The sequence below is a fragment of the Paralichthys olivaceus genome, chromosome 16, assembly GCF_024713975.1.
Source record: "Paralichthys olivaceus isolate ysfri-2021 chromosome 16, ASM2471397v2, whole genome shotgun sequence".
Lineage (NCBI taxonomy): Eukaryota > Metazoa > Chordata > Actinopteri > Pleuronectiformes > Paralichthyidae > Paralichthys > Paralichthys olivaceus.
In genome coordinates this window covers 13,283,201-13,309,238 of record NC_091108.1, presented here as the reverse complement: position 1 = coordinate 13,309,238, position 26,038 = coordinate 13,283,201, and the positions used below count along the sequence as shown (strand labels likewise).

Below are 26,038 nucleotides of genomic sequence, written 5' to 3'. Positions count from 1 at the left end.
AGGGGGATTACATTTTGCTGACTCCTGATTTCGCAGCCGTAGCTTGACCAAGTGCAGACAGATGAGCGGCTCCTCTGGCAGAAGACTTCATTCAGTCCGCAACTGAGCTGCAGGAACTGGGGATTTTTGTGTGAGTGTGCAAGCTCCCATAAACAAGGCTGCCGGAGAGGAGAAAAACGCAATCTGGATCACAGCATCACCCGATAGGTTCCTCTTTATACATCTAACCCACGGACTTTTTCCTCTCAGCACACGCACACACACAATATACATTAAAAAAACGTTTGGTAGTTGACTGGGCGTTTTTGGACGCGCACGGTAAATCAGTGATGCTCCGGCGACGCGCAGCAGGGACCGGGAGGAGACAGGTGAGGTGCGGCTGAGGAGCTGCTGCTTCAGACAGGCTCCGGATACCGACACCCGAGGCACCCATCGCCCCGCTTTTCTCCACAGAGACGAAGACAGGCTACCGGAGAGGGCGAGTTGGCGACTGGCACCTGCCTCAGCCTCCCCATACCTGGCCATCTGGTGCGGTGAGTGTGCCAAGCGGTACGATTGAGAGACGGATCTATGTGAGCAGGGTGGGTGGTGGAGGGGATGAACAGGTATACAGCATGTGCGCAATTCTTTTTTATTACTGCCACCGTCACCAAACGCGATGCTGCATTGCTCCTCCGGGTCAGCCAGCAGTGTAGCTCTGTTCTGGGCATCGCCTGGACCTTTTGCGCACACGAACTGCTCTTTGTGTCTGCTGCAAGTTTCATGTTTTATTCCCGCATCACGTGCACATCTTTGTTGCACATCACTGCATATTGTGGTTCTTCTTTTCACGTGTTGCGTGGGGTCTCACAGTGCTTATTCCGATAGCTTTGGATTGATGCCTCAGCATAAAAAAAAACAGAAAAATTACTTGCACATTATCACACTGCATTGCAAAGAGGAGCACAAAGCCTGAGAGTGAATCTGGATTTAGATCACGACCTGGTTCATAGGTCTGATGTAAATGAGTCTGATCGCTTTCAAATCCTGCATTTTATCGTTCCTGTGTGAATTGATAGCATGTCATGAAATGTTTGCTCAACATGTCCTGTTAACCAGGGGAAAGGTCAGCCGTGATGATGTGGAAGTCATAAATACTATTGATTATGTCATCAATCACTCACATAGTGACAGGGATGGCATGATATATGCACAGAGGTAAACAAAGCTCCAAAAGAACAAGAAATACATATTGACAGAATTGAGAAAACTACAGATTACTCAAATTAATGTTCTAAAATATATGGGCCTGCCTTTTGTCCAAATCCTTACTGTAACCTGCTTCCTAAATTGGCTGACATCATAGAGCACCATGGCTCAAGTGAAATGTTCACTTACTGCCATCCTAGCTCTTACTGAGGTGATTTAGTAGTTATGGGTAATTTATTGTTTACAACTTCATCCTTCACACTAAAAGCTATCGAGTTCCACAAAAGGACTATAACAGCTCCCAGCTGCTGTTTATGTTTATGTTTCTCTGTGAGTCGAGAGGTGAGAAGAAATGGATGATGGAGACACACACACAAAAAAAAATAAAAGGAGGCGAGGGAGAGTCAGAAACATAGACAAACCCAAAGGCAGATGTGAAGGATAAAGGGTGGCAGAGAGTAATGTGATATACAGGGGGATAAACAGAGGATGTAAACGACAGAAAAAGAAATGATGGAGCAGAAAGCGCAGAGTGAGTGAGTGTGGAGGGAGAGGGGCTGCAGACAGCAGTCTGAGCGGGTGTGAATGGTCTCCCTGTTATCCCTGCTGCCCACACAGACAGCCACACAGCAGCCGTGCGAGCAGGTGCTAACCCCGCCACGCAGCAACCGCAGGGAACAACAGGTGCAGCCACTGTTTCCCTCAGCCTCCCTCTTGGAAGGCAGTCTAACGCCCGCCCACCCCAAACATACAGCTACACCAAAAACCCTTTCAACACCAAAACACCCACAGCTCATACTGAAGGGAACCAAATGGGTACTTCAATCTACATTTAGAGGGGTAAAAAAGTGCATGCAAAGCCCAGGCTTGAGTAATTCAATTATAAAATTAATTATGCTGCAAACAAAGTTGGAAGCAGTTGAAGCAATAAGGCAGAGCAGGCTGCAGGTAAAAGCAATCTGAGAGAGGGCCTTGGGGTGAGACAACTGCCCACAGGGATACTTAATGAGCTCTATTGATCACATAGGACTGTATTCAATCACACATGCTAAGCCACAAGCAGAGCATTTCAAGCACGAAAAGGGGGAAAAAAATGGACCAGATTGCAGCATAATACAGCCGACCCACAAAGAGAGTAAATCAACAGCAGATTAGTGTGTTGGGGTTGCTAAGGAGCACGTTTCTAGCAATGTGTAAGAACGACAGTTAGAGATCTTGCCTGCATGTCTTTGTGAGTGTTTACTAGAGTGCGATGAAACAGACAGAAGATGTTGGAAGGAGTGAGATGTTACCCAACAGCTTCCTTGCTCCTTCCAAGAGAAGCAATCAGTGACAAATTGCCTCTCTTAAACCTCTGGTACACAGAGATGTGCATTATGACTCAAACAATGCTGGTTCCGAGCTGCCACTAATCCTGCCATTTTATATTTTCTAGTTTGCATCAGATAATGGGGATGACTTGATTCTCTGATTTCAAAACCCAGGATACTGTTTTGAAAATAGGGGTTACTGGTGATTTTAGAGGCTAGTAATTTAGAACCACTGAAGGAGACCCTGGTTTAGATCCAGAACTTGCTGGGCTAGGAACGCCTCAGTAGCCACCCGGAAGCGCTGAAAAGTGTGGCCAGGGAAAGGGATGTCTGGGAAAACCCACTTGGCAGACTAAAGCTCTGTGATTCTAGCCCAGATAAGCAGAAGACGTTGGATGGATGAATGGAAGTTATTTTTTAACCCATACTCACTGTAGATATCCATGTTATTGCTTAGTCTAAGAGACTAAACCAAACACTGCTCTGCTTATACAGTAGGCTACACCCCATACACTCTTATAGTGTGTAGATTAACTTTAATTAACTTCCAAAAAACACCCCTGTAGGCCCAGGATTTTGAAGAACTAGACAGGATTTCTTTGTAATCTCATAAAATAAACCTAAAGTTTTGACTATAGAGTCAAAATATTCAAAGGAATGCTTCTTTTCCACAAAGGCAGCCATTTACAGTGTCTTCTGATCCAGTTTTACACAGAGCCAAGTATTTCCTGTCTGTGAGGTCTGATCTGAGTCTTTAAATCAAAAACACTTAAAAGGGGGTGTTAGAGTGCAGAGACCCCAGGGCAATAAGATCAGAAGGACCTAGCTGGGCAGGCATCTGCTGGATGACCTACTCTAGTGGGGTCCTCATGAGCGTGGACCTTGGAGAGTCATTCTGCAGGATTAAGGGGGCCAGAGGGTCAGGAGTCACGCAGGAATACTTTCTTTACTTGTCAGAAAGAAGCTCTTATCCCAAGACAGGTATTTAAAATAAACACCCTCATGCAAACCATTCTTTGGGTTGATGTGAGAAGCTTTCAGGAGGCTGACTGGGCCTTTCGGAAAAATCCTTCCAGATGTTTGAGAAAGACAGAAACAGCATGATCAGTACCACACAAACTGACGAGCCTCACCTATTGCAGACCCTGCTGTAAATTGTCCATGGTGCCATAAACTGTATAAATGATTATCAGAAGGCCAAGGTGGCTGCACCATGTGGATTTGGTTGCTGAGTCAGCCACATATAGCTTGTATTAACGCCATGTAGTTTGTTTTAATGTGTAAATATCCCCATTATTCTTCACAGTAGCCATGGATCTTTGGTTTTTATGACTCTCACTGATTTCTCCCCTGAGGTGCAGGCTCTTTTTCATGCGTCCCTGTGAAAATTGTGTGGTTTCTGCACATGCTAAAACATGCTGACACGTGTTCATTTTGCAGCTTATTGTTCTGTCCACTGTTACATGTCCAATAATTCTGCATCCAGAGATCAAGTAGATAATTGCACACAGGATGTATGTGAAGTGTGTGAATGTTTATGATGCACGCACGTATGTGTTGTTTTTTGTGTGTGTGTGTGTCGCAGTGTGTGAGGTTCTTGGGCTACATCCTAAGTATTATGTTTTAGTTTGAAAATGGCACTTTCAAACTAGAAAGATCTCAGTCTTAACCCCCTTCCATACTAACACTCTTGAAAACTAAACTAAACTAAACTATAACTGGGCAAGCAGCATTTTCAAACTGTTTTATTGGCTCTAAAACTCTGAAGTAGTATGAATGTAGCCTTGGGAGGAACTGTATGAGCTACATGGTCTTTAAAATGAACTCCTGCCTTTGCATTCTGCTGGTCCTACCATTTAACTGCCTGGCATTTGAGTTGTGAGTGATACCACAGCAGTTTTAACTTAGAAAGGTAGAGTTAATACAATCCATTACCTTCTGTGATCTCATTTAAATAGCAAAATAGCAAAAGTGAAAAAATTACCATCTACTTAATGCTTTCACTGAGGCCCTCACACATCTGTGGATGGAGAGACAAAATAGGTAAATAAGCAAGCAACCTTTTCTCAAATGCCAACTCTGAGACACTTGAATTTTTGGATTCCTTGCACAAAATGAATGGAGGCATATACTCCCTATCTCTCTAGAGTTCACCTCCAAATATTTGCCGCTTTTGTTGTCCAACAAATTCAGCAGGCACCTTACCCAAAGGCAGGCTTTAGTTATGGCAGCTTAGCCAGGGGGATTTGGAAGAGTTTTTTATTGGGAGATAAAGGCACATCTGAGTCCTTTGTCTCCCAGCTACTCAAGATGGTTTTGTAGCCTCATGAAGCTTTGTTGTGGCTAATCTCTCTCTCCCCTTCATCTCCCGCACCCATCCCCTTCTTTGAAACAAACAACTTTTCTCTTTTAATTGTGGCTTTTCATCTGGGGCCCAGTCACAACCGAGAGGAGAGGAGCAAAGCATAGCAGAAACACAATTATACCTGCGAGGTGGAGAGAGGGCTCTTGGGGGAGGCGTCGTCTCTCCTTATGGATGTTTACACCATAGGTGTGTCCGTCTGTGCGTGCATTCACCGTGCTTGTGTGCATATGTCAATCCACAAGCAGGCTCTTTGGCATTTTGATATCTGTTGAGTGTGGACCACCTATTGTGAGCTGTGATCCTCTTAGCAGGTTTCTGCCAAAAGAGCTATATTTACCCGTACTGGTGATCACAGCGCGCAGAACAACATGACGACGATGACAACATGAGCTACCTTTCAGCTCATGCCTCCTTTTACATCAGAACAAGAGAAGGTGCTAACAGGGTATGAGATATATGGTAATGGTGCCACATTGAGGCATTAGCACAGCCTATTTAGCATAGTCTTTATTGAAGTGGAGAAATGAAAAGCAAGGAAAGGCAGAGCTGAATCACAAGAAGCAAAGACACCAAAAATATAACAAAAGAAAAATATATATATTCATGCTTGAACATGAAAGCAAAAAGATGATTCTTCATTGTGCTGCATAGAAGAAAATCCCAAAGGTTACCTTAAGAAACGGTTAAGAAGAATTAAAGATGCTCCCTGGAGACTGATGTCATGATTTACATTGTGCTGTATGAGCACCATTAACACTGTGACGAAACAGAATCGTTACACGGAAAACAGATCAGATTCATATTTGAAAAAAACATTAACACTCCTAGACTGCAATTAGACTGCATCCTCATTGCTGTCGTATGTACCGGGGTGTGCATGTGTTCGACTCTGTGCTCATAGTGTGTGTCCGAGTGTGTGCACTGCATACTCATGTGCTCGCTCGGAGCTGTGCAGTGAATGTATATGTGCTTACTGCAGTCAAACTCTGGTTAGTAACGTTTGCCCTTGCTGCAGCTTTGTACAGCACCAGTAAATGTGAGTGTGTGTGCGTGTGTGTGTGTGTCTGTGTGTGGTCGAGGTATCGCTCATGTTGTGGGGACCTACAGCTGTTAACAGTCACATTATGGGGGACTAGTCTCCAAAACACAAGGTGGGAAATTGTTTTAAGGTTATAGTGCGGTAGGATTAGGTTAAGATTAGGTTATGGGTGAGGGTCAGACAAGTAGCAGTTACTGTATAAGTTAATGTAATATGATCTGAAGTGATGGAGACACAACTGTGTGTGTGTGTGTGTGTGTGTGTGTGTGTGTGTGTGTGTGTGTACTTGTATTTGTTACCTCTTTAGGACCTTTACCAGTATAAACACTGACCTTATCAGGACCAAAGCTTGGTCCTAAAGAGACTAAATGTAATTTCAGAGGTCCTGGTCAAGGTGTGAATTGTGTAGGTTAGGGTTATGGTTATGGTGTGAATTGGTTAAACTGTCCACAATGAAGCAAAGTCCTAATAAGCATAGTTGCTCAAATCTCTTTGTGTGCATGCTTGCCTGTGTCTGTGTATGCGTGTCTCAGTGCAGCACCACGTTTGTGCCATTTATGAACAAGGCGTTTTTGTTGCTTGGTACCTGCATTTTTCAGTTCTGTGTTTACCCCAGCATATATATGTTGATGTCCATTATCTATTAGCTGATAACTCACTGCATACATAGACTCCTGTGTGTCTGACACCAGCAGCAATTTGGCTTAAGGCAGAGGGCCTGATTGGGGAAGAAGTCTGAGGGGAGATGGAGCTCTCTCTGGCTAGACTCCAGCTCTGTCCATCCTATTTTAATTACCTATGGCACTCACCCAAGGGAATATCTCTTTCTTCCTCTCTGTCTCTGTGTCTCCTCTCTTTTCCTCCTCTTCCGTCTCCTCTTTTCATCCTCCTCTTTCGTTACTTATTCATTCTTGCCACCTCTCTTCTTTCTGTCTCTTCTCTTTTTTTTCATATAACCTAACAGCACACAGCTGCGCTAAAGGTCTATGCAGAGGTAACCTTTGCATTAGCATATAAATGACCCTGTAGATTGAATAGTATTTTAGGATATTTAACAGCAAAAGACAGATTCCCTTAACTCTGATTAGACCTGCGCTGAGGAGACAGGCAGCCTCTTGAGGGAATATCGCCTCCACCTTGATAAGATAAAGACTTGACACAGTGATTCCATTGCTGAAGAGACCGGGATTGTGTGTGTCTGCGTGTGTATTTGCTTCTCCCTGTGTTTGTGTGAACATGTAAACAGGTCTGTGAATTTGGAATAAATATCCATATATTCATTCCTCTTCTTTCCAGCCTGTTTGCTTTGACACCATGTGGTTCTACCGGTACTGCCACCTGTTATGGGAGATTTGTCAGAGGCTTAAAACAAATAATTATTCCCACTGCAGCCATTTTGCATGAAAATCTGGAACTCCAGTGTGTATAATTTACTAACGCCTATACCAACTAAACAAGTGATCTTCAAACTGCACTACGGCATGCCGTGAAGTTTAAAGTCTAGATATTTTCAGGAAATATGTTAATTTGCTTAATTTCTGAGAAGTTAGATGAGAAGATTGATACCACTCTTACAATTATATAACTACAGCCAGAAACATGTTAACTTAGCTTAGAATAGAGGCTAAAACAAGATTAAAAAAACAGTTGATAAACGTTAGCTAAGTGTCAAAATATTTAAAAAAAAACTAAAGCATACATTGTTTTTATGAAAATGTCAGTTAAGAGTTATATGCATTGTTCGTGTAAATAGTGCTATAGATTGTTTCTCCGCTGGGATAATTTGCCAAACTGAGACTTCAAAAAGTCACTTCTTTTCCAAAATACTATTTGTTTTACATGCAGTTTGATATGAGTTATGAAAAACCTCTCACGACTGCAAGACTGGGCAGCTAGTGGACCATCTATAAACTTTACCCTCCCACATTCACATTGTGATCTATGTGTTTGCTGTGCATTTTTTCTTCAAGTGTCGGCCTTAGAAGATGAATGTTAAAGTGTGTAAGTGCAGTTCCTCATGCATTTATCAAGGTTGTTGAATACTGTTTTACAAAAATTCTGATTTATTTGAAGTGAAGGAAAGAACTTTCAACCAAGTCTAAGTGAATCTTGATATGTTAAAGCCTATAGCTGGATTGTTGAATCAGGTCGTTTTCATCTTTATCTTTTTACTTGGCAACATTTTCTGAAAAAGACACCTGAGATTAACATAAACATGATGCTCACCTGAGTCACTGATGGAGAAGTGCTGAAAGTAAAAGTACTTGCTGTATGTAATCCAATGTGTACTACAGATTTATGGCTGAGTCCTGGCAGTGGATCTCTTCCATATCAGTTTCATGTGTTTCTTTAGGTGCACCTTGTTCTCGTTGAAGGACGTGGGGTTTATTATTACCATCCCGCTCTGATTGGATGAGTGCACCAGGTCCCCTCTCGTTATCAATTACTTAAAAATATTTTAATTTGTTGATATGTTGTGAAGTTAACGTGAATATTACTAAAATATAAATCTTTAGTAAACTACAGATACATGCAAAATGTAATTATGTACAGTACAAAGTAAACTTCATTACATCCAACCACTGTACCTCGGTAAGAAAATCCTGCTGAAATCTCTCATTAGGTCTGCACCCTCTCCATTTCCAGTGAAAATGTCTTTTAACTCTATTAATGAAGCTATAGTGGTCTCAGCGAGGAGTACTGAAGTCTGAAGGTGACCCACTTCTCCCAGTTTAGCCTGTGTCTGCGTCTCTACCCTCAGGCCATCTTTCTTCATTCCAGGCTTTTACCTGCACATACTGTCCTAAGGAGCCAGTGTGTTACAATGTGATCTTCATGTTGATACATTTCTATTTTACAGCTTATTTTTTTAAATCCAACTTTAATTTTCAAAAATCACATTTTTCCTCCTATCCAGTGAAGTTCCATTCCATTATCTATGCCGCTTATCCATTGAGTGTTGCACAGGGGCTGGAACAAGAGGCGGGGTACAACCTGGACAGGTCACCAATGTATCACAGACCAGTCAAGTTGTTATCTTTAATGAGTGAACAATAATGATCAGCTTACACATATAATTGTTGAAGAGGAAATCCCATGAAAAAGGGCTCAGAAATAAGAATCTTTTTCAGCTCGGTGTATAATAAATCTATGTTTTGTGTTTTCAAATAGTATTTCCCACTGCTGACCTATTGATTTCAATTGAGCTGCAGTGTATTTTCAGGGTGTAAATTATGTGGAGACAAACTGCTCGCAGCTCCCCCATCCCCCTCCTTGTTGAGAGAGAGGGTACCACCACCTCCTTGTCCATGTGTGTGTTCATGCACACTCATATGAACGTGCAGGGATCTGGGTTGATGTTCAAGTGTATGCATCTGTGTGTGTATTTGTAGGTGTAGGTGTGTGTGTGTGTGTGTGTGTGTGTGCATGCAAGTATGCTTACACTTATGTATGTGTTAGAGGGCGAACACGCCCTCCTCGCTTTTACATCTACTGCAATAGAACATCTCTGCCTGGCTTGGCTATTGGTTGCTACGGTAACAAAGGAGTGGAGTGGCTGCAGCAGCTAAACAGAGAGCGAGAGATAGAGGGAAAACACACAGAGAGAGAGAAAGTCCATAGACCTAATCACAACAACAGATTCAACACAAAGCATCAGAAAACACAGTTTAGACACAGTGAACAGTTAAATGTCGAAAAAGACGGTTTCTGATTTTTACCCGTCCAGTTTCTGTCACACAGATGCCGTCACACACATATTAAAGGATTGATCAGCCGGGTGCAGCACAGGTCAGGGCTCAAGCATCTTGGAAACAGCATCTTGCATTGCACAGCAGTGGCTTTGGCTTTGGTTGCCTGTACGTCCACATCTTCAGACAGACTGCTGAGACCTTCACTGTTTGTTTCCTGATGGTCAGTCAATGCTCCTGGGTTTGAATAGAGATGATGCTCTTTATTCTGTTTATCAGGAGGAGAGTGTATTGATCTTGCTGAGCTGCATTAATAGTTGAGATGCTCAGAGCAAACATGAGCATGTCTAATATACACTAAAGGCCACCGTAGCATTTTAAGTTGGGTCCATGGGTAAATGTTAAATATACAATAATTCACATTCACTTTCACGTTCAGCTTGATGCACGGGGGGTTGTGTAGACCCCTGACATTCGAATCAGATCAGCACACTGGAAAGAGAGACCGCATGGAACGCAGCTCGGTCTCGGCCGATGAGTACAAAACATATGGACCAACTGATAAGAGGTGAGAGCAGGTGATAATGCTTCTTCCAATGGCCTGCTGATTGGTTAATGATGTGAGTGTTAGCAGGTGATTTGCTAATGGGCTTCCTGATGAGGCTAGATTACGCCGCATGGACGTCGTCGCCATTACATGCATCCCATGATAACCGTGTCAGTGTCACACCATTTAATCCCATCTCACTAATATGATCTGACACAAATAACACAACACCCTTTCTTCCTTCCTCTCGCTCGTCTCTCTTCCCCTTGATTTCCTGATTTCTCACCGGCAGCCTGTCTTTGTATAGCTTGATGAGCTGGAAGTCTGCAGCAGGCGGTATCTATCAAAACTCACGCAAACCATCCGTGTCTTTTATCATTTGTTGTCTCTCCTCTGTCTTAGGGCTCAGCAGGGGAAACTTAGAGCGCCTGATGGTCCGAACATCAAGGTGCTGCCCCTCTTTGTAGAGCCTATGGTGGTATAAATACTGCCTTCGTCATGGCACTAGCCTGCAGCAGGCCTCTTATATGCTGGCCTTGGCCCAGAACTGATGGTTTATCTTATGGATCAGTAAGCTTAATCAATATGCTCTCTAATGAGGAGGTTTCATTAATGATTGGCTCAAGGGTTTTAGTATGTGCATATGCAGTTTGTGAGTGTGTGTGTGTGTGTGTGTGTGTGTGTGTGTGTGTGTGTGTGTGTGTGTGTGTGTGTGTGTGTGTGTGTGTGTGTGTGTGTGTGTGTTTGTAGGACCTTTTTAAGCATAGACATAGGAGTGAGGACATTTTGGCCAGTCATCACTTTTTCAGAGGTCTGTTTGAGTGTTAATACTTGCTTTTAGGGTTAGACTTAGGTCAAAACTATGGTTGATTTTCCTGGAGAATCTCGCAACAGTAGACCAAACTTTGAAAAATTGCAAACAATAGCAATGTGCACGCAGGAATGTCAGTTATTGACAGTTACAGGAACAACAGACAATCAATTAATCAGAATAAATTGATGTATGTGTTCATTACAGTCCTGCAAGGGCCAAAGACACCAGATGACTTTACTTATTGATGGCTATCAGGAACATGAAGAGAATTTCAACAAATAAGATCAAGTGTAGAAGCAAACATCCAACCCCACCTTATGTGTTTGGTATTTAGTTGTGATGGTTAAGGTTCAAGGCCAGGGAATGCATTATAACAATGAGTGTCCTCATCAAGATAAAAGTATAGGAATGTGTGTGTGTGTGTGTGTGTGTGTGTGTGTGTGTGTGTGTGTGCCTTATGTCACTATTATTAGAATAAGTTGAACATATAAGTTGTACTGTACATATTGATTTTTTATGCAATATAAAATAGTTTTCTAGTCAAGTATCTGTACATAAATCTGCAAAGTGTCAACACTGATTGGGACGTTCTGAGCTACAACAATAGATATTCACGCTGAATAATCTTCGAACAGTGCTGCAAACTGAGTCTCTTGGAGACAAGCAATTAATGTGGCAAAGCGACCTAAATGGTGGATAATGCCACTAGAAGCACTCTTTATTTAATTCCATCCTTCGATTCAATACACACGAGGAAGAATTTCATTTTAGGTTTAAGCATCAAATTTGGACCCTTGTGGTAATGATGAAATGAGGATAACCCCTGCCTGACTCAATGTGTTCTGCGCCAGGGAATCCCAGTTCTACCCCCACACTCATACATCCTCAGGGTTCCTCTGATGCGTCTGATGAGGTGAAGGCATAGAGAGAGAGAGAGAGAGAGAGAGAGAGAGAGAGAGAGAGAGAGAGAGTTGAACATGGAATCTTTGGGATAGATTTTCATTTGAAGTGGTCCTTTGTGTATAGTCTGCCGCCCGCGTTGCTTCACCGATGTCTTCAAACAGCTTGTCACTCAAACTCATGCACACCCTGAAGTGTTGGTGAAACACAGGAATATGCATGTATAATATACACACATATGCATACACACACTTGCAAATATGTATGTGTGTGTGTGTGTGTGTGTGTGTGTGTGTGTGTGTGTGTGAGAGAGTGTGCCCTGTGTGTGTTACATCTGCATGCTTCAAATAGCAGATATCGTCACCTTAGCAACCAGCACATCTACCTTTCAACCTGGCATTCTATCTCCGAAAACAGTCGTAGGGGTCTTATCCTGGAACAGACAAGCTGAGAGATAGAAAAGAAGAGAGATGAAGGGAGGAGGTGGGTGATGGAGGTAGTGAGACAGAGGATGAAAGGAAATAAGCGGGGGTTGGTGCAAATGTGGAACTTGGTGTGCAGGTTGATTTAATGGGACCTGCGTTCATGTTTCTCTCCTCTTTTTTCCTTCAATTTCTAACCCTTCTTCGTGTTTTTTGTCAAATGAAACCCAAGCACTCCACCCTTTTTGCTGTCCTTCTCTCGCCTCTTCCCTTTCAAAGTATTCTCACATCAAACACAACCAGATCTGCACTGATAGCAGAGCAGCTGAGACAGGGGCGTTTTGGGTTTCAACATTTAAACATGTGTATGATTGTGTGGCCTCTATTTATGTGCTCATGTGCAGCAGTGTTAATTCACCTGCTGTGGTTTTTGGTGCAGGGGAAGCAGATGTATAAATAAGGGTTTTTTAACCCCCTTACATCTGTGTTATGTGCTTCATGCACCATTTTGGTCTGGACTCGAATATCTGAACCACTATCAGATGAATTACATTCAAATTTCTTACAGACATTCATTGTCCCCAGATGATGAATCTTAGAACATAAAACTTTACTTTCACAGTGGAGATGAATAGCTTGTGATGGAAAAGTGTTTTTTGGATGTCGTTTTGTTTTGTGCGCTCTGATTCAAGGTATCAACTAGTCACTGTACACTATCCTAGTGAGAACACTGTACAAGAACGTACTTCAGACAGATGCCAGACACTGTTTCAAAAGGACACCAGAATGATTCCCCCCCTCATCAGCTACAGCTTTACCATCCGCAGCACACCCCAAACTGTCCCAACATCCTGAATTATATCCATAACCGGTCAATGGTAGAGCCTCAGATTCTCCATGAGGCAGTGGAACAGTCCTTCTCTTTCTATACCTTGTTAAATGGGACATATCTTTTTTTTATGGATTGAGGAAGAGGACAAACTCATCAACATTGGATAATACTGATGTCGTCTGAATACTGAGCTTTTTCAATTTTTTATTGAAAGGGTTTTGCAATCGTTGCCAATTTGCATCGCTGCCAGAATTAATATTTTTTATGAAAACATTTTTGCAGGCAAGTACGTTTGGCATTTTGGTCTCATTCATACACCGGGTGTTTAAAGTCTTTTTCTGTTCATGTCTTTGTGTGCATCTCCACAAGATGACCCTTTTGTGGCCTTTTAGCTTTTTAAAGACTATACTCTGTTTCATCTCCTTTTTTCTTGCTGCATGATTTAGGGCGTCTTGACTTCTGACCTTTAGACAGACATTGTCCAGCTTGCCGCAGTCACTCCCTGCACTTCTTTACCATCTGATCTATAAAGACCAGCTCCCTCCATTTGTGGTTAATTACCAGTAATACAGCCTCCATATGCCCGTATAGAAACACAATTAGTGAAAAGAGCATTAGCACACAAAGTGCCTTTGTTACCCTGTGGATGTTCTGTGTCTTGTTGTGTTATATGGCTGTGAGAATCCGCCTCAATTCAAACTGTTTGACAATGGAGTGACATTTCTGACAATAGATCCCCATTACACTGCTAAAGCAGACAACAGAAACACATTAGCTCCCCGCTGCAGCCAGGTTGGTGGGAGCAGTCACTCCGCTGCACTGCTGACCCTGTCATCACACACACACACACACAAACACACACACAAAAAGAAACACACACACACACACAAACCTGTTGGAATCAGGTTTCCACTTGGTTGGAGGTCCTCTGTGTTGAGAAATCTATAAAACTATCAATACACACACACACACACACACACACACACACACACTTGCATGCTCATCCACACACACACACATATATATATATGTATATACAGTGCACAACAATAAAACATATTCTCTTCTTCTATCTCTCTTTGTTAACAGTGCATGTGTGCTGCTGCCATGGCGACTGTGGCCCCTCCCCTCACATTTCTTCTGTTGCTGCTTCGACTCGCTGATGGTTCATTCCCAGAGGAGCCCAGTCCCCTCAGCTACGTCCCTGTAGAGGGTATGTGTCATTCCCACTGTGTGTGTGTGTGTGTGTGTGTGTGTGTGTGTGTGTGTGTAGGTGTGGCTTTGATGAATGGCTCCATTGTAGATGTGGAAATTGCAGGGGTCAAAGGACAGAGCCCTGTTGTGGAATATTAATAAATATGAGAAAGAAAGAAAGACAGAAAGACAGAAAAAAACTGAAATTAAGAAAAAGAGAAAGCAGGGAAGAGAGAATAGGTTGAGAGGTGCATGAAGATGAAAAAGTGTGATAGGGTGATACAGAAGAAGAGTGTAAGGGCTGAGGGGCGGATGGGAGAAGGGAAAGAGACAGGTGGAGATGGATGGCTACGTTCTCTCTCTCTCTCTCTCTTTCCCCTGCAGTCAAGGACAATGAGACATTTTCCCAATCTGTCTCCTGTAGATGAGGGCTCCCTGCGGAGGCTGTTGTCCTCCTGTTCAAAACTTTCTCACAGTCTGATCCTGCCACTTCCGCTCCCCACCTCATCTGTACTCTCTCATTTATCTGAAAGGTTAAAAATGAAAACACAGGGAAGTGTTTGGTCTGCTGTAACTGCGCCGCCATTCGTCTCTGCCCATTATCTTTGTTTTCCCTCAAAAGAAAAGCATCAAGAGTGAGTGAGGACACTATTAAAGTGAAGGTTGCAGGAGCGGTTTTATGTCCTGCCTCGGTTCTTTGGGTTAAAATAGATGGAGAAAGCTCTGCCGCTCGCTCTGTCCTCAGCTGTCGAACTCTCCTTGAGCGAGACACCTCATTTCTGGATGTTTTAGTAAGGGCCTCGTTCTCCGTGTGTGTCTGTGTGTTCATATCAGTGATGAGGAGATATCCAGTGTTCCTTGGCAGAGCTCATCGTTCCGCTCAGCGACAGGAGCTGCACATCCAGACGGTCCTCCAAGTCAACCGCACGCTCTATATAGGAGCCAGGTAACCAACGGCAACCGCCTCCGACTGTGTGTTAGCATTGTGTTCGCATTAATATCCTTTTTGCTTTCATTTGATGCCACAGCCCCCATCTGTTGTCACTCTGCAGAGGACATTTTCATTTGTTCTAGTGAGTCTGTATTCAATCACGTTAGTTAAATGTCAAGTGAAAGCAGTTTGTTCACATTACTCTCATACTCGACAGATGGAAAACGGCCTCATATCAGTGGCAGACAGTGGTTTGTGGGCCTAATATGACACCCCCACCACCACCACCACCACGAATATGATAAAGTAAACAAGGTCATAAAACAGTATTAGTGAAAGAGTAAAAAAAAAAAATAATAAAAGAATAACATAAATAACCAAATAATCCACCAGATTTGAATGGAACATTTGACTACTACAAATACAACAGCAGTAGACCTACTTGTGTTCAGCCATTTGTGATCACCACTGTTTAATGCAACACAGATGATATATTCACATGTTTTTCCCAATTAATGTTAAAATTAATCTCTTCTCTGTTTGTCCTCATTTGCTGATGAGAGAAGTGACATCTGCTGTTGGAAAAAATACTAAAAAGATGAATCAGTGTTCATATGGAATCAACTTTAAAAGATAATTAAGGAAAATAGAATTAGAACATACAGGGCTATGTTTCCACAAAACCTGTTACAAATGAATACATAAACACTGCTTGATAATATATAAAGAAATAGGTAAATGCTAAAATAAATATTTATATAAGTAAATAAAAGATCAAATGCAGACAGTTTGGTTATGAAACAGGCTTTTTATGTATTTGCAGTTTCGGCCATTAGTCATCACAATGCTAAACCACTGGCTAACTGGTGACTCTTAATCAGTCACAATTAAGTGTTTAAATTGTTGTTTATTTTATACATTACATATCCAATCCTACTGAAATCTTAGTATCACATTGGGAATAATTTGCTGTGTGTTGGTTCTGTGTAGAGATGACTTATACAGAGTGGAGCTGGATAACATGGCAGGTGATGAGATGTTCTACAGCAAGGTACGACTCATTTCATATCTCACACGCACACAAAACCAAACATGCACACACAATTGACAATGTACTGCACGTGTAGCAAACATGTTCTGACTGTGGCTCGTTGCTTTGGCAGAAACGGACGTGGGAATCCAATAAGAACGACATTCGAGTATGCAGGATGAAGGGCAAACATGAGGTATCAGGCTCGTGCACAACACCCAGACTTTGAGATCCACTCATACATGCATCAACACTATCCAGATTATCACGTGCATGGACAGACAACAGCTGTTAGTGAAAACTTATGTCCTTTGGGCAAACCTGCATATGGCATTTACACAAATTTGATCTTGTCATACAGAACCAGCACTTTACTTAATCAAGGTAGCTCAGTGAAACGTTATCCAGACCCAAAGCTGTCCACGCAGCTTGAAAGCCAATATCTTGCACATCTGCAAAGGGCCAATCATCATCACATATCTCATTTATTGCCTGGGAGCAAGATGAAAATTATCTTTATATATAAAGCAATGGGTGACATTTTTCTGAGACATGAAGGGAAAGTGATCAAACCCACAAAAAGGGAACGATTTGATGTGACAGCAGCCTGCGAGACGAGGTCCAACCTAAAATACACGCTTTATTGTATAAATGTAGCAGCGCCACTGGCAAAATCCAATTTGGGTAGAGATAGGGGTGGAAAAATAAAAAGAAGCAACAGGAAACATTATAGAGCAAAGTGAGCAGAGAGTGACACAGCCTCAGGGAGGAAACAGTAATTGAAATCAGTCGAGAACGGGAGGTAAAGGTGCGGATGGGATGTGTGTAGGCAGAGGAAAGAAACACATTGGGAGGATAAGACGGATACAAGGCAGTTAGAAGGAGGTGTTGAGACAACAAAGGGAGAAGATGTGTTACTGCAAATACACTGCATGAAAGAGGAGAAGTGACAAGAACTGGAATCGAAGAATAAAAAAGAAAAAAGAGAGGAGGGGATAGACAGGGTGGAAAGATGTCATGAGAGAATGAGGGGAGTCCTCTAAGATGAAGAGGTCAAATCATAAAGCTTGAGGTAAACGACTATAAATGCCACTGTGAGTCATTGGAAGGAACCACCTTTACACAGCACTGTGGACATTTTAACTTGGCAGAAAGCACATCTGAAAATGATTTGTCTTTTCAGTCTCATTTAAACTCAAACTTCTGGCCATAGACTCTAAATAAAGATGGAAAACACAGCTTCACCTTCCCCCATTGCACAAAAATGAAGCTAAAATATCTGTGATTCAGGTGCACAGCTCGCGGACACACTAGAACAATCACAAAACACTAGACGTACTGGAAAATGTACACTTGACCATACATAGTACATTTAGAAATATTTATTTGGTATTTGCTTTTGACTTTTGTGAACTCATGCCTGCTGTGACGATACATGAGAATATGAACCATGTTTTTCTCATCAGTACTTGTGGTTTACATAATCAAATTCTTACCTTTTAAGTGTTTATATATTGTTATTTCGTTTTCTTAGATATGATTTTTCACCAAATACGAGGACAAAATCCCATTCTTTTAAGTCTCTACTATGATACTTCAACATTTCCAATGTGTACTGTTTCAGATTCACTGGCAGTAGCTTTACACCCTTGAGGTCTGTTATAAAGTCTTCATCCTGTTCTTGCTCCAGATGAAGTGTAGTTGAGGGTGTTGTTGCCTCTCGCAATTGTTTTAAGCCGCGTTCTTCATACTTCACTCTGACAGTCCTCTTGCACTGACCGGTAATTTTGAGCTTAGCTTTGGCACAAACCCCCCCCCCTGCCCTGGACGTTATTATTTTGTCCTCTCCTTTATTAGTTTCCTTTTGTGTTTTTCCTACAGGGAGAGTGTCGTAATTTCATCAAGGTTCTGCTCAGCCAGCACGGTGGCTTGTTCGTGTGTGGAACAAATGCCTTCAACCCACTGTGTGCCAATTACACTGTTAGTATCCATCTATCTATCAGCTGGTCAATCTCTGTGTACCTGCCAGCTACTTCATCTATATATCCTTTTTTCTCCTCTTGCAGAGAGACACCCTAGAAATGGTGGGAGAGCCCGTCAGCGGGATGGCACGATGCCCGTATGATCCACGACACGCCAATGTGGCTTTATTTGCAGGTAGAGCGTTTTGACTTCGCATACTAACGCTGAAGAATTCAGGCTCTCTAGCAGATCTCAGACTCACTTTCCAGCTCCAGACATTGAAATGTTTGTGCACTTGTGTTTACCTTTCCCAATGATTTATAGTCAGACCTCTCAATGCGTTGCTTGTGTGGGTTTTAATCTTGCCGACCTTGTGCTATCTCTTCATCTGTATCTTTTCCCTCGTCTCTCTCTCTGTGCTCTCAGATGGCAGTCTCTTTACCGGCACCGTGACAGACTTTCTCGCCATCGATGCAGTGATCTATCGGAGCCTCGGCGACAGCCCCGCCCTCCGCACGGTCAAACACGATTCCAAGTGGTTCAGAGGTACTTTTAGAAACAGACGCATTAGAAATGACAGGGCAGAGCCAAACACCCCCAGCGGACAGTCAGAATGCAAATAACAAAAACCATCAGCATTACCGTCAGTAGTTAGCTGAAAGAAAATTGTGCTGCTGTAGCCATCCTTTCCTGAATGGCTCACAGGTGTATAGAATGGTTTTTTGGGGGGGGACTACATAGGAAGCTACATTCAGAGAAAGCAGAAATGATTAGGCCTACATTTCACTGGATTTAAGTGGAGCAGACAGAGTGATGTATTGAGGTTAGTCAGACTCCACAGACTTCGGTTGAACAGTTGAGCCTGTTTTCCACGGGGGCAGTTGGAAGCTGGAACAGTGCTGGCTGAATAAATGATAAATAATGCGTATCCCCTTGTCTATGATGATAGATTAAACAGGATATGAATATTTAATGGTGGAGGCCTGTGGACAGCACTGGTTCATGTTGATGTGATTGTTATTACGGCGCCCTGTCAGGGAGTGTGGAGGGCTACGTTCGGCCTCAGGCACTGCGTCACCAGAGTTCTGAAGTGCGAGCGTGTGCTTGTCTAACAGTGCTTCTCTCCTCCTGCTTTTTCAGAGCCTTACTTTGTGAGTGCTATGGAGTGGGGGCCTCATATTTACTTCTTCTTCAGAGAGATGGCGATGGAATTTCATCATCTAGAGAAGGTACACAACCTACCTGTATGGAATCGTCTGCTTTGCCTGTGTTAATTATCCATAGCTACTTCAGAATTATTCCTTCTCATTAGTGAGTCCTCCTCAAACAATGTCCCGCCATTTCTCTACACCTCGTTTGTTTTATTCCAGGTGATGGTGTCCCGTGTGGCCCGTGTGTGTAAAGCAGACCTGGGCGGCTCTCAGCGTGTCCTTGAGAAACAGTGGACCACATTTCTAAAGGCACGGCTCAACTGCTCGGTCCCTGGAGACTCACACTTCTACTTCAACCTCTTACACGCCACAAGCGACATCATCCACATGCAGGGACGGGACGTCATCCTTGGCCTCTTCTCCACGCCGCCAAACAGGTACAAGGACTCACACAACATTCGCACAAAGACGCCAAAACACTATTCACTGTATTTCTCACCTCTGTCCTCTCTCCCTTAGCATCCCTGGCTCTGCGGTGTGTGTGTTTGACATGCAGCAGCTCGCTCACGCCTTTGAGGGACGATTTAAAGAGCAGAAATCCCCTGAGTCTATTTGGACTCCTGTCCCAGAAGAAGTGGTGCCTAAACCGAGGTATTGTAATGCAAAGTGCAGAACTTCAGCAGAATACCGCAGCGCTTCTGTCCCGAGCATCTGTCTCACATATAGTCTACTTACTGCCCTGCTCTAAGCTCCCACTGTCAATCACACTGCCACTTCACTGCTATTCAGCAAATATCTAGCACAGCCTCCAGCCCTTTCTCTCTTTCTTTCCTATCCATCTCTCTTGAACCCACTCTTTCTCTTTTTTGTCTCCCTCTCTTTTTTGTCTGCAGACCAGGGGGATGTGCAGTGCAGGGATCCAGATTTAGCTCCTCTACCACGCTGCCAGACGAGGTGCTCAACTTTGTGAAGACTCACCCACTGATGGATGAGACCATTCCGCTACTAGGACATAGACCCTGGGTGGTCAAGACTATGGGACGGTATATACAGAATGACTCAGCCGTTACAAAACATATTTATGGCATGAAAATGGGAAGCATAAAATAGGAATCCTACCCGACAGCACTTTCATCAAATCTATCCAAATGTACTTTATTGACCGTCTACATTGATTCATATGCTTAGGTACCAGCTGACGGCCATGGTGGTGGACACAGAAGCTGGTCCCCATAAAAATCGTACAGTTTTGTTCCTGGGCTCAACCAGAGGAACCATCCTCAAGTTCCTGATGGTTCCCAGTGGAGACTCTGTGTCCCACAGCAGTGTTTTTCTGGAGGAAGTGGAGGGATTCAACCCAGAGAAGTGAGTACACAGGTCAAGAGATTCTAGTCCTTAATGTCCAAATCAAGAAATATAAATAGTACTTTGTTGTACATTGTTTTTTATATTTTCAAAAGTAATCAATAATGAGAGGGCCATTGGTCCACTGATCGAATCAGAGCGGGAAGGTAACATTAGACCTCACCTCCTGCAGCAGCATCACAGGTGAAGACAGAAGATGGATTCAAAGGAGGTCCAGACTCCATTATGACAAATCAAGTGTTTTCAGTAGCATCATTAGCAGTATTCTTTAATAATACGACAGAGTGTATTATTCTCTATTAAACAAATTTACTGTAGACTGACTCAACGATGTAGTCGACTGTAACATTAGGGAAAAGGCTAAACTCAGCAAATTCTTTAAATACTTAACTATATGTAAAAGCAAGTACTTAGCTTTACTCAAGTAAAAAAGTTATTATGGTACTTTTACTTTTATTTTAGTAGCACCACTGGCTTCAGTTGTATCAGGTCTCAAGTTAGCTGCCCTCAAGTCAGTAACCGAAGAACTGCAGAGCTTTTCACAGCAGAACTGTCGTCAGTCATACTTTTATAATTCCATACAGGTGTTTTCACATTCATGCACATAATTTAAGACATTGGTTTCATGGTAGCATGTTACAATTCATTTCATCATCAGTTACTGTGCTGGTTATATTTGGAAGCGTCATGAAATCGTCCACCACACAGGACGCTCTGTTGCTGAACTCCAGTCTGCTGATGTTGTGTGGGGCCGTCTGTCATGAAGCACCAACAGTCGAACAGTGATCTGCCTCTTTACCCTCTGTTTACCGTCCTCACACTGCTCTGTCTCGCCATCTGTCTCCAGGTGTGGTGAGGACACTCCTCAAGCCCGTCAGCTCTTGTCTCTGTTGCTGGACCAGACCAGCCACACTCTGCTGCTGGCCTTCCCCTCCTGTCTGGTCCGAGTTCCCACATCTCGCTGCCACCTGCACTCTCGCTGCATGAAGTGAGTGACGCTTTTTATCTTTTAGAGTGTTTACCGTTCCCTCAGCATGTCTGACGATAAAGTCTGTCCAAATCAAGCAGTGGCCATTAGCCAAGAAAATACGGTACTCACTGGTCAACTTGTGTTTTGTCATTGCTTTCTCACTCTGTGTGTGTGTGTGTGTGTGTGTGTGTGTGTGTGTGTGTGTGTGTGTGTGTGTGTGTGTGTGTGTGTGTGTGTGTGTGTGTGTGTGTGTGTGTGTGTGTGCGTGCATGCGTGCAGGAGCTGTCTGGCATCCAGGGATCCTTACTGTGGCTGGACCAGAGGCAGCACCTGCTCCTTCTTGAGACCAGGCACAAGGTGAAGACAACACACACACACACATAAACACACACTTGCACACTGACACACGTAATCACAAAAACCTGTAAATAGTTGTGAAGACTGCAGCATTACCACATGTTTTACATGCAAATGTCAGGTAGCTAAGCTAATTTGGAGTTGGATTTAATTTAATCACATAACAGGAGAAAAAAATGGGGAAAATGGGTGAATGTGATTTGCAGTGTAAAGAGCTTTGAGTGGTCTTGAAAAGTACTTTGCAGTCAACACACAACACTTACTATTAGTGAAGTCACTACTTTGATTTTGCTCAGTAGAAGCCACCATCACTTTTAAAAAACTTAGCAAGGCTGTTCAAGTGATGCTGTTCAGTCTCATTATTGTAGACGGCTGTAGAACACATCACTGTTCGATACATGAAAAAGTTGGGTGGCTGTGGATTAGGTGGTAGAGCGGGTCTTCCACTGTTGAGAAGGTCAGTGGTTCGATCAAAGGTTTATATTTTTACTTATTAATGTCCACTAATGCAATTCTAAACTATCTGCACAGTTTTATTTGTGCATTGAAACCAATGAACCCAGCAGCAACTTCCTCTATTCTATTGTTTTTTTTCTTTATGTTCACTTCACTTTGGAAGTAAAAAGGTAGTTCACACGTATTCTGTAGATTTATATTTTCTGTAGAATTTTGTCTTTATTATTCTTTATTTTATGAGCTTACTAAGCCAGGTTCTGTGATCAGTATCTGTATCAAATCGTTATTTACGATCCTTACAACCAGCTCCCATCACTACTAGCACAGCTGACCCTGAACTCTGACCGACACTCAGGCAAAAGGAGCAAATCAATCATGGGATCAATAGTGTATCCCATTACACTGGATGACATATCAATATGTGTCATATCTATTTAATCGCTTACTGCCAACAAATCACCCCCAATTTGTGTATATATGGGAATCTGAGCATGTTCTTATGAAGAAATCAATTTGACATTGAGGAGCTATTTTCGATCAGGCATAAATTCATTTTCTCTGAGAGTATTCCGTAAAGTGAGGGTAGTGTGATGATTTGTTTCCTACTGTTTGTATATGAAGAGGAATATTAAAGTGTCTGATGTGTTGTGCTGGGATCTCTTTGTGGCTGCAGGCTGCCGTTTCAACAAGACGTGGAGTATGGAAACACCACCTCCCATCTAGGAGACTGTGATGGTAGGTTGCAGCACTATGACATGGACGCTTCTGGTCGTGCACAGTGGACTGAGGGGAGGCTCCACCTAGTGGCTCAGTCCCCCATCACACCTGCCGACTTGTGGATGAACATTTTGTTCTAAAAAACCCTCTCCTATGACAAAATGGAATATATTTGTGATGATTTGTGACATTTAACACCTTTTAATTATCTGAGGTGCGGTGTGATTTCTTCTCCAGCTCACAATGATCCCACTTAACCTTTGTTTTAGCAATGTGGAGTGTTTTCCGTGTCCTTGTCAAAAGCCAAAATCAGGTGGGAGTAGAGCTGGTGTTTTGGTTTCAGCCTCACTTTCAGCAGGTCGGTGTGAGACACTTTAATTAGAGAGGATGGGAAAGAGGTGTATCTGCTATTAGACAACACAAAACTGCAGGATTGGGAAACGCAGCATCCTCCTGAGAGGATTTGTTCTCTCAGAGCTAAACATCTGAGGAGGGCAATGACCGAGTGTAGCCTGTGAGCAAGCTGGAAATAGCTAAGCAGAAAAATACTAGTGTCACTTCTGGTGAGAGGCTCAGATGTCACTGCAGCAGCACCACAGAGAGACTCTCACTCTCTGAAATCCACAATGTCAGTGGAAACTAAAATAGAAATCATTTCCTCTCCACTGGATTCTTTCGGAACTGTTCCGTCTGTTTTAGTCCAACTTTGAAGTCATGAAACCAATTTTGCCAGATCTGAATTTCCAGAAAAACCTTGAAAAAAAGAGTGTGTGGCACATTCCAGGCCTTCATCACACTCATTTATAAAGGCTCCTAGCTTTTTTTAATCAACAATTATGAGTAATAGTTGGTGATGCCATTCAGCAGACAGACTGAAGAGGTGAAAACACAGGAGACAGAGACAGTGCTGCTGTGTGTGCAGATGGCTGTGATTAGAGCCGGGTGGAAACACTGAGGTAATGGTATGCTGTGAGAGGGAGACTCTGTGACCGGGCTGCAGGATGGAAAGACTGAGGAGCAGGAGCGTCGGCTGCGGTGGTCTGAGCCGAGCTGATGACAAGTGCAGGCCTCTCCCAACGAGCCTGTGGAGCCTCAAGGCCAGACTGGAGAGAAGCACCTCTTAAACATAATCACCACAGAAAACAATAATGCGTAAAGTGATGATCACCAATTATGAGAGTTATTGTAGATATTGATTTATTATGATGCATTATATCTTGAGAGGAGGAAACCACTAAGTACAAGTAGCAGAATAGCTCCATATGTAATAGTAATAGTAATTTTAAATTGCACCCTGCAGACAGACACTGAGAAGTGTCCATTGTACTGGTCCACTAAATGTCACCTTTAATAATTGTCTCTTAATCTTCAGGAATTCTGCAGCAGAGTTTGCTGATTGAGCCCGAGAGCCTCGTTTCCCTCAACCTGCTTGTGGCGTCTGCAGTCTCTGCATTTACCATCGGGGCGGCGCTCTCTGGCCTTGCCGTGTGCTGGATCATGGCCCACAAGCCGGCCAACCGTCGTCATGGCAACGCTTCCCAGTCCTCCATCCAGCGGCGTGAAAGAGGCCTGCTCAGTAACGGCGGTGGAATGGGAGGCTCCGTGCTGAGCGTAACACGGCAGGGAGGTGGGGAACGCCCCTGCACTCAGGGCGGGGAAACCCTCTTTGTAATGCCCAACGGGTGGGTGAAATCAGGGGAGCTCGACCCCGGTTTCCTCCCCACCCCCGAGCACACGCCCCAGCAGAAGCGAAGAGGCCTGCGGCTGTCTGACTCCAACTCTGGAGGATGGGACACCAGCCAGACATACCTGGGGGGAGGCTCTGTGGGTCTTGGCTCACCCTGCCGCATTCCCCCCTCTGTCTATCTGACAACAAGACTGTTTCAGCAAGGAGGTGGTGGGAGACACGGTGGCGAGGGCCGAGGAATAGACACACCACGCCAGCACTATGTCTGCCTGAGCAAGCAAGAAAAGGGACTGAAAGGGACGCCCAAGGCCCCGCTCAGGAAGTCTGCAGGAGAATATGTTTACCCCATGACCCCCCAGGACTCGCCTGAGCGTCGGAGGGTGGTCTCAGCACCCAGTGCACCAATGGAGTATAACGACCCGCTGCCTTTGCGCTGGCCAGCCCAGGAAGGATACATCCTCAGTAGCCACGGGATGGTCCCTGTCCCTCTGCCTCCCCCCTCCATGCCGGCTCCCAGTGGTCAGGCGTATGTGTCCCAGCAGCACACCCCCGGGCTGAGCAGGGCCCTGCTGAGAGGGGCCCTGGAGCGAGGGGAGCTAGGCGAGCTGGTGGATCTCAGCCACCTGATGAGCAAGAAGAACTGCAGTGACAGGACTCAGACTGGCCAGTGACTGCTGAGGAAATGAAGGGGACAACTTTCCATGTCCAGAGTTTTATTTCCTGTCTTTTCTCTCAATTCTCTCTATCTTCTGTCCTCTCTCTCCCTTCACCTCAAAATTATTTCATTGTTATTCAGCCCCTCTGATCTCCTCCGTCAGTCTCTTACCCAGCCACCCCCAAAACTTCACCCCATGACAAGTCTCTCCTCACGACTGGCTGCTCGGTCTGCCACTCATATTCTGGCTCACACTAATTGGTCAGATGGAGTGAGGTTGTTGCTGTGTCTGCATTGCAGAGTTGCCTCTCCCCTCTCCCGCTAACCAGCAGAAGCAGCAGCAGCAGAGAGAGGGAGGAGAGAGGATGGAGAGGAAAGAAAGAGGGACAGAGAGCAGAATGGGGGGCAGACAGGATGTGGACAAAGATGGACACTGCACTTAAGAGCTGTCTTCTCT

General features: G+C 43.7%; 1 protein-coding gene across 1 annotated transcript; it reads left to right on the top strand.

The window, feature by feature from the left end:
• Nucleotides 1-392: 392 nt before the first annotated feature.
• On the top strand, nt 393-25,748 carry LOC109638644 (semaphorin-6B-like). The gene is made up of 17 exons (XM_069511707.1): nt 393-533; nt 14,196-14,319; nt 15,135-15,246; nt 16,222-16,282; nt 16,395-16,457; nt 18,143-18,241; nt 18,328-18,418; nt 18,650-18,769; nt 19,364-19,452; nt 19,594-19,811; nt 19,894-20,025; nt 20,268-20,417; nt 20,563-20,739; nt 21,587-21,727; nt 21,989-22,066; nt 23,196-23,257; nt 24,612-25,748. The coding sequence occupies exons 2-17, from the start codon at nt 14,199-14,201 to the stop codon at nt 25,595-25,597; spliced, it is 2,700 nt and encodes an 899-aa protein (XP_069367808.1). The 5' UTR covers nt 393-533; nt 14,196-14,198; the 3' UTR covers nt 25,598-25,748.
• Nucleotides 25,749-26,038: the final 290 nt, after the last annotated feature.